Source organism: Barbus barbus (genome assembly GCF_936440315.1).
Source record: "Barbus barbus genome assembly, chromosome: 17".
Taxonomy (NCBI): domain Eukaryota; kingdom Metazoa; phylum Chordata; class Actinopteri; order Cypriniformes; family Cyprinidae; genus Barbus; species Barbus barbus.
The window spans coordinates 29,490,220-29,504,224 of NC_136745.1; the positions used below are offsets into that span (position 1 = coordinate 29,490,220).

The 14,005-nt window shown below is 38.2% G+C and overlaps 1 protein-coding gene across 1 annotated transcript in view; it reads right to left on the reverse strand.

The window, feature by feature from the left end:
* The window catches only part of LOC306883633 (GDNF family receptor alpha-4-like), a gene marked incomplete at its 5' end in the record, with an annotated part of 102,167 nt that overhangs the window by 61,796 nt on the left and 26,366 nt on the right, over positions 1-14,005 (reverse strand). Inside the window, one exon of the mRNA XM_079438991.1 lies at positions 12,708-12,837. Coding sequence (XP_079295117.1) covers positions 12,708-12,837 — 130 coding nt within the window. The remainder of the gene's footprint in view (positions 1-12,707; positions 12,838-14,005) is intronic.

Below are 14,005 nucleotides of genomic sequence, written 5' to 3' on the forward strand. Positions count from 1 at the left end.
AATAAATGTTATTGTTTCCCAATACATTTTTTCTTGAGTCTGTTTTGATTAATCAAAAAGCATGTCTAATTTATTGAAATCATGAAACTTATACAAGTTAACAAATTCATTAAAAGTTAAATAAAATTCAAATTTTAGGCCCTATGAAATGTTTTATTGTTTCTCGGTTTCTGTTCATCATTATTATTATTACTTATGCATTTATTTGTTTGTTTGTTTGTTTGAATTCTGTGTTTTCCATTATATATTTTTCTGGATTTTATTTTAATTGTTTGAAATGTTTTATTGTTTCTCAATTTATGTTTTATTTAACATTGTTATCGTTGTTGTTATTATTTTTATTTTTTTATTTTTTATTTGCAACAATAGTATTTAATTACAAACAAACCCTTTCATGTTCTTTGGCAAATAAATTGCTGCACAACAGAATTTTACTGTTAAAATTAAACATGGAAGAAAGTATGTGTGATTATTCCTTAAAAAAAATCAAGTTTTAATTTTATAGTAGTATTAAGATATATCTTCCACTGTACAATAGTAATATATTTCTGTCAATTTCTTCAAGTTTAACCAAACTTTTATTTTGACGGGCTGCCGAGAAGAGTTTTGTTTTTGTATATATATGATATGATGGTAGTTTTTCTCAAAAGAATGTGGAGTGACTCTCGTGCTCGTGAAATGCTCAGTTGCTCATTAAGTTGCTCTCAGATCAGTTCTGGAGATGATGTTCAGAACACGCAGTATTCATTTCTAAATAGTATTTTTGCAGTTTAATATTCACAGACACTCCATATCGCCATTTGATTTACGTGCACTGGCCTACTTTTGATTTATTCATTCAAAATTTGCCAAATTCCATTAATTTCCGCATTATACAGTGAATTCCATTTTTATGACTGAATTCCGCGATTCCATCCCATTTCGCGTGTCGCCCTAAGGGATGCCCAAGGAGGTTTCATTGCAAACGTTCAGAGAAGACAGATCAATACAACCACATATTTTTCCAAGACCAAAGATCCCACCACATTGTCCAAAAAAAAAAAAAAAACATACTACGCAGGAGCAACTCAGAATCCCAAAGATCCCGCTGAGACTCTTGAGAAAATACATAAGCCCCCTGCTATTCACCGTACTATCAGACTTCAGCACAGACTCCGGCTACGGTTGTTTGTTCGTCTTAAACTGGCACTTACACCATCAAACAGCTAAAGCCCTCTATTTGAAGTTGTGTTACAGAGAAGCCAGCTACGTTTACATGCAGAGCAATATTCAGACCGGTGGCCTATTCTAACCGAGCTGTTTGTCTATTACTGTTCCAGCCATTTCATTTCATTCACATTTGCATTTACATGGAAAAGACAACATCCTGCACCATTACTGACACCAAAGATGCTCCGTCAAACACTTCAACTGCAGTATGTGCCATAAAATGCCAGAAAAACTAGAGTAGAAAGTCGAGATGGTCATATAGTCATGAACGAGATTGGTATGTTAAAGGTGATGCATTACAAAGGATTGGTCAAAATAATGTATGGATAAATCTTTCACAATAAGATCAATAAAATGCATTTCGAAAATGGGATGAATTTTCATTTCATGCAGACTTTAAAACGTGTTTGCATGCTGATTGTCTGCTGTACTAATAGTCAACATGGCAAAACACTCACCGAGATATTTGCCGCTTAATTCATTTCATTTAAAGCACCATGGACTGCCATGGCCATCAAAACAGTGATTGTGTACAAAATCGCCTCATTTAAATTGAAAGACACCGACAGACATCAAATCTCCTGCTGTGATCAATGTTCCCTTTATTATGCACAATCCACAGGTTTATTTGTGAGGTGTTGCTGAGAGATTTTTGTTTATGACTTGCTGTTTTTTACTAGCTCCCGGGCGTCTGTCGAAACACAGCAGTCAAATTAATGCCTCAATAAATAGTTGCAGCACAAAAGGTCTCAACTAACAGTAGGATGTTGTGAACTAGATGTTTCTTACAATATTTCTGAGCTAATTATGAATTTTTAAACAAGGGAGTGAAGAGCATTTTTTTGAGTCCAAGAGCTGAAGTTACACTGAGGCGTCTCGTGCTGGTTTTGTGCTGGTAATTATTTGGGTCTTTGACATTGATAGATTCCTGCAATAAATGGTTATAGTTGTTTTATCTGTTTATGTGTTGAATATAATATTAGGTTCCTTATTTAATTCTTTAAAAGAAGATATTTTGAAGAATTGCTGTTGCAAACAGTTGCTGGTAGCCATTGACTTCCACAGTATGGAAAACAACTTCAAAATATCTTCTTTTGCGTTCAGCAGAAGGAAGAAACTCATACAGGTCGAGGGTCAGTAAATGATAACAGAATTTTCATTTTTGACGGAACTATCCCTTTAAACACAAAATGCATGCAGTGAGACCAACCCAATCTCATAAAAAAACCCACTCTAAACCTAACCATCAGTAAGCAGATCATACAACACACAAATGAAATACAAAAAACAGACCCTTTTTATATTTCCAGGGATCTCAGAGTGGAAGTTGGCATAAGCTTCAATAAGTGATGAACAAATATATTTTTTACGTTCTCATTTGCTCTAGCAAAAGATGAAAAAACAATATAATTTTAAAACTTTACAAAAGAGGAATAAATATTGAGAGATTGATTACCAGTATTGGGGAAAGTTACTTTTAAGAGTAATGCATTACAATATTGCGTTACTCCCTAAAAAGTAACTAATTACATTACTTAGTTACTTTTTATAGAAAGTAATGCTTTGTTTTACTTTTGCATTACTTTTTAAATCTGGGCTAGGCTTGCTTGTTTGTTTGTTTGTTTGTTTTTAATATAAAATAATTATATTTTTGGCTAATTCAAAAGCCCTTTCACACAAAAAGTGAAATGAATACGCCTCAGGCTGGAAGAAATGTAAATTCACGTCTGTACAGTAGAGTTCGCAGCTCAAACAAACCTTTCAATAGGACGGAGTAGAAAGATCAACACTCTTCCGCAATAAAGAAACACAAATGTTATGTTTATCTAAAGTAATTTTTGCTTAGAATGGTTGAATTGGATCATCGAAGGTCAGCAGCAAAGACACTGGTTAATAAAACAGGATTAAAGGATATTTTCATTATTTAACTTATTTAATTATTGCAGATTTGTATCATATTCTAAATTTGCTTTTCAGGAATACTGAATCTGATTTTGTCCAAGTGAGATGAGTAAATGCAAGTAAAGATTTAGAGCTAAACGACAGTAACATCATGTTCTCACAGCGCACACAACCCCTCTGCACTTACTCCAGATATTTCATGAAGACAGAGAGCTGTCAGAAAAAAGTAACTTAATTATTTGAAAAAGTTACTCAGATATTTTCTTGTAAGTTAAAAAGTAATGCGTTACTTTACTAGTTACTTGAAAAAAGTAATCTGATTACTTATCTCCCATTACTTGTAATGCGCTACCCCGAAAAACTGTTAATTATGATGGTCAGAAGACAGAAAGATTTGTCATCACTCCCCCAGCTGTCGCATCAAAAACACCCACACAGCAGCATTAATTAGTTTCCTGTTTCTAGTTTCTTTATGCCAAGTAGTACAACACAAAATACAGTTCCCTATCTGTCGGTCACTTCGAGTTATGTCGTGATGACATTAGGGGATTAACTTGAACCCCAATCATCTCTGACTTTAAGAGAAAACGCCAATGAATATTGGCTAGTGGATTTTGCATACCTGAGCCACTCCCCATGCATACAGTTATAAATAGGTGACAGGTGCATCCACTCGTCAAATTTTTGCTTCGGAGCCGAGTGGATGAACGTATTGGTCTCTACAAAGCCATTCATCATCTCTCTGGAAGCTGTTCTGGTTGGTGTCATGGAGCGTGTTCTGTCACCCTCCACCTTGAAAGCGTATGTGGCTGCTATTGCAGCACATCACGTTGCAGTGGACAGCCGGTCCCTGGGCTAAATCCTCCTAGGTCACCCCTGGTGCCCTCCTGGTATCTCTCTATCGTCCTGGCTGGACTTCAGAGGTGTCCCTTTGAGCTGCTGGATTCAGTCGAGCTGAAGTTCCTGTCTGCTAGGACAGTGCTCCTGACCGCGCTCACTTCCATCAAGAGCGTCGGGGATCTCCAAGCATTTTCGGTGAGCAAAGAGTGCCTTGTGCTCGGGCCGGACTACTCTCACGTTGTCCTGAGACCCCGGCCTGGATACGTGCCCAAGGTTTCCACCACGCCCTTCCGCGATCAGGTGGTGAGCCTGCAAGCACTGCTCTCGGAGGAGGCAGGCCCAGCCTTGGAGTTTGTGTCCCGTAAGAGCACTGCGCATATACGTGGACCGCACCCGGAGCTTAGAAGCTCTGAGCAGCGCTTTGTCTGCCACAGAGATCAGCAGAAAGGGAAGTCTGTCTCCAAGTAGAGGTTGGCCCACTGGATAGTGGATGCCATCGCCTTGACGTACCAATCTCAAGGCGAGCCGTGCCCCTGGGGGTGAGGGCTCACTCCACACGGAGTGTTGCCTTCCCCTATGCGTTGGCGCCTCTCTGGCAGACATTTGTAGAGCTGCGGGCTGGGCAACACCGAAAACATTCGCGAGATTTTACAGTCTCCGCATTGAGCCAGTTTCTTCCCATGTGTTGGGTAACAGGTAAGTGGCAGGAAGAGCTGACCGGTGTCACGCTTGCTGCGCCATTCCCCCTCCCCCAGGGATGCGAGCACCTTTTTCCTCCTCCAGTAAGTTCCCCGGATGACGAACCCTGGTGGAGATCCTCCAGCACCCCCGGCAGTCAGACTGGCTGAAGCCAGGCCCAGTACTGGCGTTAGATCACCCGGGTCTCCGGTTAGCCCCTTTACTGGGCTAGGTGTCCATATGGCTTGATTCCCTTTGGGCAATCCCATATGTGTATTCTTCCATGGTAAGTTTTCCCTCTCGGTAAACCCGTGTCTCCCATTTGACAGAGCAATCTGTCAGGCTCTGCTGACAGCTCTCCTCCCTACTCCTAGGTAGGACCTGCCTCAGAGTTCCATTCCATATGTAGTACTGCCCCAGGCCTGGGTCAATCCATATCAGTATCTCCACATGTCACCTCCCTTCGGGCAGGATGTGGCCTCCGTAGCGCCAACTGCCAAACTGTAACCACAAATAGGAAATACTTGAAGCAATAGTTCGTTGAAGGTCGAAATCCCTTCTAAATTCTGTGGTGAAAGGAACAGCGGCTTGGCTATCTCCAGTAGCGATGAACTCACCTGTGGTACCTGCGGGTACCAAGGTCAGCGAATTTGCGCTGGAGCGATGGGAAGATTACGACCTTTGCATGGCTTTTGTCTGTCACACGCTTGCTTGTCAACATTTGCAATGCCATAAGGTTGTGAGGGGGTTCAGGTTGTGGTGCCTTCCATGGACCCCTAATGTCGTCACAACATAACTCGTAGTGACCGACAGATAGGGAACGTTTCGGTTACGTACGTAGCCTTCGTTCCCTGATGGAGGGAACGGAGACGTTATGTCCCCATGCCACAATCTTGAACCATCGCTGGGTGCCAGGGACACATTCTTGGCTCCTCAGTGGAAAACCTTATGACTGGATGCACCTGTCGCCTATTTATACCTGTATGCATGGGGAGTGGCTCAGGTATGCAAAATCCACTAGACAATATTCATTGGCGTTTTCTCTTAAAGTCAGAGATGATTGGGGCTCCCAAGTGAATCCCCTAATGTCGTCACGACATAACGTCTCCATTCCCTCCATCAGGGAACGAGGGTTACATACGTAACCGAGACGTTATAAATGTGCATTAACTTTAAAAATAGAAAAAGCTACGAATTGCCACGAGAGAGTCTTGATGAGACTCTAAAAACACACAATGCAGTTGCAAAAGACATCTGAGTTCTAATAGAAAGTCAGTTATGGTTTGTTCTTACTGCTCTTTCATGTAAAAGTACATTTACACGTCAATTTTGTCTTCTGGAAATTGTTTAAATGGGCCGAGTTATCGTAGTCCATACAAACGTGGCCGTCATGTCTGCCAGGAAAGCGCGCTATCTGTCAATCTCTCTATGCCAGGGTACCTGTCAACAATCACTCAACTAATGAGCCTCTGTTTGGCCCTCAGAGGACACCGTAGTCATCTAACCCTGGAGCCATCTCCTGAATTTCTTAACAGGACTGGTGGGGAAAGTGATCTAACCTTTTATTTCAAGCAAATATCCCTCTACACACAGTGTTTCAGGCTGTGGGCTAATTTCCATTCCACTGCTCAGCGACCATTTTAAATGACCTGCCACTAAGATTAATCCTAACCAGGGAACCTTATAGTTCTCAACTGTGCCTCCATCTGACTCCTTATATTATGTACTGTTTGGAGCTATTACAGTTTAATATTGTAGGCAGATGATAATGTGAAGAATTTAACAATGTCAGCATGAAAGGTCAAAACCATCAAACTGACTGACGTTAGATGAATGGTAGAGAGGCCGCTTAACTGCGGGGTCTAGAGCATCTATAATTAAACATAAGAACCGTTTTAGAGGTTTGAATATAAGAGCAGAATTGAGGTGGCAGCATAGGTAGCCCACGTTACAACTCATTCAGACTTTTAACACCCCTGTCTGCCAGAGCAAATGATACGCTGGCACTCTTAAATCTGAAAGCCGCCCCTGCTGCTTAAACACTAAAAATGTGTTCGGCCTGAAAGAGAAGAGGAATTATGAAAGCGAATGACTCACTTGGATCAAAGTCTGATAACTGCGCAATCAATTGGCTATCAGGCCATCACAGAAAACGAAGAGCGTCTGACAACCAATGCGCTCCATCGATTATTGTGAGATGAGATACATAATACTGTATGGATGCTAAATGGTTGAAGTTCAATTGTAAATGCTCATTAAGTTAGTAGGGCTGCGTAATATTTTATTTGAGCAGTGAGTGATATGTCTGTAATGTCTTATTACGCTGTGCAACCAGTAAAAATTGTTATCCACTCCATGAAAAATATGACAGGGGACATTAGTATTGATTCTGGTGATACTGGCTTTTTGTCATTTTAACATAGATTTATATTATATGGATATGGATAAATCACAAAGCCATCAATAGATTTTTACAGTTTCTGCAGACAGTGCGAGTAAGTCAAAGTTGCAGCCACAATGCTAGCGTGTGTTTGGGATGTTGTTTGGGGGGGTGGGTCGGATTTTATATATATATATATATATATATATATATATTTTTTTTTTTTGTCAATTTTAACTTCCAACAGGTATAATTCTCATTACTTGGAAAAGTAATAGCAGGCTTCTCCTCAAAGAGCTACACAATTTGAGGTATCATTCATATCTGTAGTACACATGCCAGTTTAATAAGGGTTAAGGGTTTTGCTCTAAGTCTACTTTTAACCAATTACTCATTTTCAGAGATATCACACTTCAGGGCCATCCATGGATTCACCAGAGAAAATTAGCCATTACTATTCAGTGTAATTTCCTGAAGTTTCAACTTGGAATAGCTTCTTCACAACCAATGACAGTTAACTCATAAATGTATTTCATATGCAATATTGTTACAAAATAAATAAAAAAATAAATAAGAACAAAAGAGAAGCCTACGCTGTGCAAGTTCTGTGTCGTTTGCAGCATTATTCTGTCACATTAAATGGTCTACACATTTATCATGTAGATAAAATCAATAATAACATGATAAAATCAATGCATACGATGCTCTACCATCACTACCAATGCAATTTTGCTATCATACAACAGCTGTATCACCGTATCCCTTTAGACTTCACACATTAACACTGCAACCAGCCAAAGATTCAATTCAGATTTCTCAAGTCCAGCTGCTCTGAATTCTAATCAGCAATGACATGTTAAGGCAGATATTTTCATAGTTTAGTTATGGCAAATAACTAATATCAAAACTACAATGGCATGTAAGGTTGTTAAGTGATGATATACTGTTTTGTAAGCCACAAATCAATATTTTTTCAACTTAAGAGAAGTACAGTACTATACCACTTCTGATAAGAAAATGCATATGACTTGTGTTTAACAGCTGCATTCATGGTGGAAAACTACATTACCCATGTTGCTCTACAGAAAAAAATAAATCAACCAATCAAAGTCACAGCAAGCAAATCTGCCAAAAGATTACCAGGGAAATTTAATAGGAGTAGATGTTGCAGGGAATATCCACTCCCAGGTCTCCCTACACTGTTCAAATAATAATAATAATAATAAATAAAAACTTTAAAAAATGTTCTTTCGAGTATGAAGCATGCTTGTGACCGCATAAACACAGACTTAAATTAGATTAATAAGTCCTACATGACCGGAAAGAGAAAATCAGATGTCTGTCAGACCCACGTCATGAGCATCAGTTTTAAAGAGACAGTACTGCTTTTAACCTTTTGAGCGGTTTATTTCCATGCCCCTGGGAGTATGATCCCACATATGGGATTTAGAGCGTTCGGTGATGTCGCATAACTGCCAAACTCAAACTGCGGTAACACATAAGTACTAGTAAAACAATACATTTAGAGCTTGTAAAATACACACAGATGTCTATTGAAGCAACAATAACAATGCATTCAAATGTAATTTGACGATGTGTTTTATTCACATAGTGTAAGTAACTATAAAGTTCACTCTATTCTTCACCCAGTTCACCGGCCACTTACTTTCATGTATTTCGGGAGAAACTGATGTATTCACGTGCTGTACATCCGACTGACAGGACTCTCTGGACTGCAGCGAGAACAAACATGGCGGCGCCCATCTCACGATCAAGATCATTTACACATATTTTTTAATCGGAATATCAGATTGTCCATGACATGATAAGCAAGTTTGTGAACATATTAAATAAAAAAGGAAAAACTAAATAAAAGCGATCCATCTGTCATACAGTGTTATTGTGGCCGCAGTGTGTCACGTGACAATCATGACGCATCGCCATGGAAACAGTCAGGGCAAATGTTCTAAAATAACAGTCGCCTTAAAAAAACTCACTCTGGGGGGACCGCTAGAATATTTTAAACTCACCACTGAAAGGGTTAAAAGTAAACCTGCTGCAGTCTCTCACTGATGTAAATCAAACAACAAAAGATTAAATTGTTATCAATACTGGTCTTACCCACTTTTTAAAACAAAGTTACAGCACTGTTTCCTTCCGCCACGGATTCAAATCTCAAATCCACAGATGCGCTCAAGCCTCTGTTACTAATTTGAAAACATCACTTTAGAACTAGTAACAAAGGAATGTTGAGTTGTTTCCTTGAAATATCACTGTATTATGTAGAGTAAATTAGGATAATATGAGCGACATGGAGTGAGCAAGTGTAATCTGCATCTGATACAGCATTCATTCTTCAGCTCGATCTCATATTCACAATAAAACATTAGTTTGAATGTCCACTGAGGAAAGCGATATCTTTGTCGTACTATCCTTTCATCTGTTAAGGGTGATTTCCAATGACAGCGCTGCTCAGTGCATTTGTTAACTGCGTCTTACAAGGTGTTGATGAATGTAAAATAACTTCCTTGTTTCCATCTCTTTCAATATAAAAGTCTTTACTGCTGACTAACTCATAAAAACAGCCTCGTAACCATCAAATGCCAGAATAATGTAACTAAAATCAGCATCACTAGCACACACACAGTTTATTAATACCAAATACTATTATTAATTAAACACTACAATTATATAAAATATTTATTATTTATTTAATAATAATAATAATAATAATAATAATATGTAATAAACAACAGTAAACATTATAAAAGTTGCTAATCAATTCAGTCAAGAATAGAAAAGTTATATTTAAAAATATAAAGTCGTGCCTTCAGCCACAATTATTTGCTCTGGAACAAATAACAGATTAATGAGATCAAAGACTGTCTGTTAGATTTACCTAAAATTAATTATAGCTCATTTTTAACCACATCAGAGCCAGCGGCAAATCTTTATTAACAAACCGTATATTTGAAGGCTAAACAACTATACATTCACGTAAAAAAAAAAACCTACAACTACAACCAACATGCCATAACACAACAACGGTATTATATACCAGACACTCGCTGTGAGAAATCTGCAAGCAAAGTGATACAGTCGGTGAAAGACCTCTCAGCCAATCAGATTTGAGGACCAGAATAAAACGATAGATAGATAGATAGATAGATAGATAGATAGATAGATAGATAGATAGATAGATAGATAGATAGATAGATAGATAGATAGATAGATAGATAGATAGATAGATAGATAGATAGATAGATAGATAGATAGATTATGTATTGTACCTTTCTTTCTGTACCTTTCTTGATTCACCTCAAAGTTGGTTGTTTTATTTCATGTCCTTTAGTGCTTTAACAAAGACTTATAAAAGCCTTTTTCCTTACAGGAAAATCTGTGAAAAAATACTTCCAGAGCCAAGGCATGCTAAAACAAAATGGGCAGGCACTAATGCATGTGATAGCACATTGATTGGATATTTTTTCTAGGATACTGTATAAGCTTCTATCAGAAAAAAATGACCATTTGACACTGACATTTGACAGTGGCCATGACTCAGTTTCTATCATCATAATTTGAGCATTTCACAGTAACTACTTTGAAAAATCTTAAATAAGTATGATTTATGTATGTCTAAATGTATGATTTATGTATGTCTAAATATGGATTTCATAAAAGTTTATGCAAGCTACTTTATTAAGAATCATATTTCTCTGAGTGCAAATTATGCGTGTGGCATCAGACAGTGAGAGAGACAGACTGTTGAGCATAGCAGTGAGAAACACTGAGTCGGCTGCTGGAGAGAAGCTGATCTTCAAGCTGTCGGCTACAATTGTACAGTTTGATTATGGCTTTGAACTTCATATTTCAGCTGAAACCTGAGCTATAAAGTATAATGCTCTGAAAACCTGAACCATAAAAGACCAATTGTAGTGTAAGTCCATGTGCATACTGATAATGATATTATTCTTGTAACGGTCAGAATTAGCATATGTCAGTCATGGCTTGAGCTAATGGACATTGATAGAGTTCCTAATTTACAAGCTCTCAGAGCATGAATCGATCTTTACCTTGGCTAATCGCTGACAAACTACCTGCTTTTCAGTCCCCTTGAGTGACAGTGGAATTACCTGCAGAACTGGAGCTGAGCCCTATATTCACAGGTTCACAGAATGTATATGTGGGGCTTGAAAAAGGGCTTGATTGATGATCATAATGGAGGGAATCAAATATGGACTTCGCTCAAGCTCACATAACTATGGAAAATAACAATGGGAAAAAAAATAAGGAGTTTGGAGAAATGTTGGAAGAACAGAGCATAACAGTTGCATGTTAAAACTTCCATAGCTTAAAATTCATAGTGATGAGCAGTTCAGTCACGTTACATAAATAGCATTATACCTTTTTGTTTTTTCCTGATATGATGTGATTCAGAGCTGGCTGGTTTGGTTCAAGGTTTAAAATTCTTTACTGAGGAATTATCTATACAGTGAAAATAAATAGGAAAACTACATTCAGAGCCAAGGCATAAAAAACAGATACATCACTGTAGGGGAGCTCTATTGTTGAATAGAGTAAGGTAAGTATGATTTTAACACAAATTCTTGTAATGTTTCTTAGGAACGCAAGAGATCAATCTTTTTATTGCTTGTTGTTTCAGGTAATTCAACAACAGCTGGGTGTGTTTTGCTGTTCTAGAGATTAACTTTGTTCTCTTTACAGAGGAATATTCAATGATTGATTGCCTTAACAGACAAACCAAAATAAAATAAAATAAAAATATTATACACAAACTCTTAAATCAGTGACTAGAATCAGAAATGATCAGCAATCAGGCTTACAGCTTTGGGTCCAGTTTTGAGATGACTGAAGTTTTCACACTGCCATATTAATGCACAATATGTTTCAAAATGAAAAATTAAAAGCATGTTTCAAAGCTGCGGATATGTTTCTTTTATATTTCTTTGTTTCTTGGTTTCATTTGTGAATTCATTTTCAAAACATGCAAATGCACTTGTTATAATGTATGCATACATCCTCTGATTCACACAACACACACACACACACACACACACACAAAAGACAGTCTACCTGAAAATCTAATTATATTAGCTGCACAAATCCAATCTACTAAAATGGACAAGCTTTCCAATCAACTGAGGCTACAATTTTCAGGTCAGTGACACATTGTATCCTTTACAAAGAAACAGAGTTTACATGGTATATATATAGATATATATGTGTTCCCACTTCACACAAGTAATTACATTCAATAAGCGCAATGAGCTTATTATAGGTTGTAAGTTTGGCACCACTTTGTATTTAAAGCAGCAATTAAAAGTTTAGTGGGTTAAAATTTACATAGCCCTTTTATCAATGATTTTACGAAAAGTAATGACTGTTAGAACAAATGTCAATGAAAGCAGTAACCTTTCACACCTGAGCAAACACCTTATTAGCTGACTAATAACGCAAAATATATGGATTCATAAATCTAAATGAGAATAATGTTATCGTGCTCACATTTCTTTAATCCGATCTGTTCTTATTAATCAAGACAAAAGTCTATAAAGCCGGAACGCTCGCGCACACCGCCAATAATGAAAGAAACTCTCAGCATTGTATCAGCTTTGTGTTTTGCGGAACTTTGATGTCAGTAAGAGAAGATGAAACGCGCATGCAGCACATCACCTACCGGCGAAGCTGAGATGAAGCAGGTAGAGTCCCATAAGATCCATTCCTGCGCGTTTCTGAAGAGAACTGGCTCGAAATGACGCGAAACTGTGTCTGTTATATTCTGAGGTTACCGACAGACAAAAGCCGTCCTGCACATATCAGTTCAGCGTGTTAAAGACTCTTGAAATGCTCAAAACGAGATGAACGTCCGCTGAACACTCAGAGCAGCCGCCAAGTGTCAGTCTGTCAATCAGACAGAGAAAGATTGAAATGAAATTATAGCACTAATGAAAGTTCTCCATCTGCTCCATTATCTCGTATTGACATTTGTTCCCTCCGAGGGCAAGAACACGAATGAATGAAGAGTCAGATTTCATGGAGTGAACATCAAACTCTGAGCACAGAGAGAGAGAGAGAGAGAGAGAGAGAGAGAGAGAGAGAGAGAGAGAGAGAGACTGTCTATGGGGTTTGAGCTGTGTCTCAAAACCTAGTAAGCTGCTTATACAGGTTGTATCATATGAGTGTCCATATTACACGTGCGCCTCAAAATGCTGTCTAGATAGGCAGTTCAGTATGTTTTGAGACAGCCGTAAGGTTAGAGAGGCTATCAAACTGTCTGCTACAAACCCTGCACTTTGATTCTGGCTTTGAACTGATGTGGATTTCAGAGGCCGGTGCTGAAATACTAGCTGAAAAACTCTTCAAAGTTGTTCTTTTTTATCTTCTTGACTTCTATTTAGTAATACAGAACGAGTCCCACAGACTGGCTGAAAGGACAGTAACTATTGTGATGGAAGGAAATGTTGCACCATTTACTGTAGACTTTTAAAGGAACCAAGTTAAGGGAATGGGTCACTTAAAATTAATATTTCCTGAAAATTGACTGTAGATGAGTTTGTGTCTTCATCAAATGTTTTGAGAAATGTAGCATTGCATCAGTGTCTCAGCAATGGATGCTCTGCAGTGAATGGGTGCCGTCAGAATGAGAGTCCAAACAGCTGATAAAAACATCACAATAATCCACACCACTCCATCAGTTAATGTCTTGTGAAGCTTAAAGCTGCATGTTTCTTGCATGTAATGCTACATTTATCTGATAAAGAATCAAACTCATCTACATCTTGGATGGCATGAGGGTGAGGGCATATTCAGCAAATTCTCATTTTTCAGGGATCAAGATCAGTCCATGAAAAACCTGTATTCACTGATCACAAATATAAATGCCTTGTGTGAGGGGAATGTCTTGTGGTTACAACTCTGGTTCATATTGGCAATCAAAGAGTGCCTTGGAGAACTACTAACCTTCTGACCAAGGCT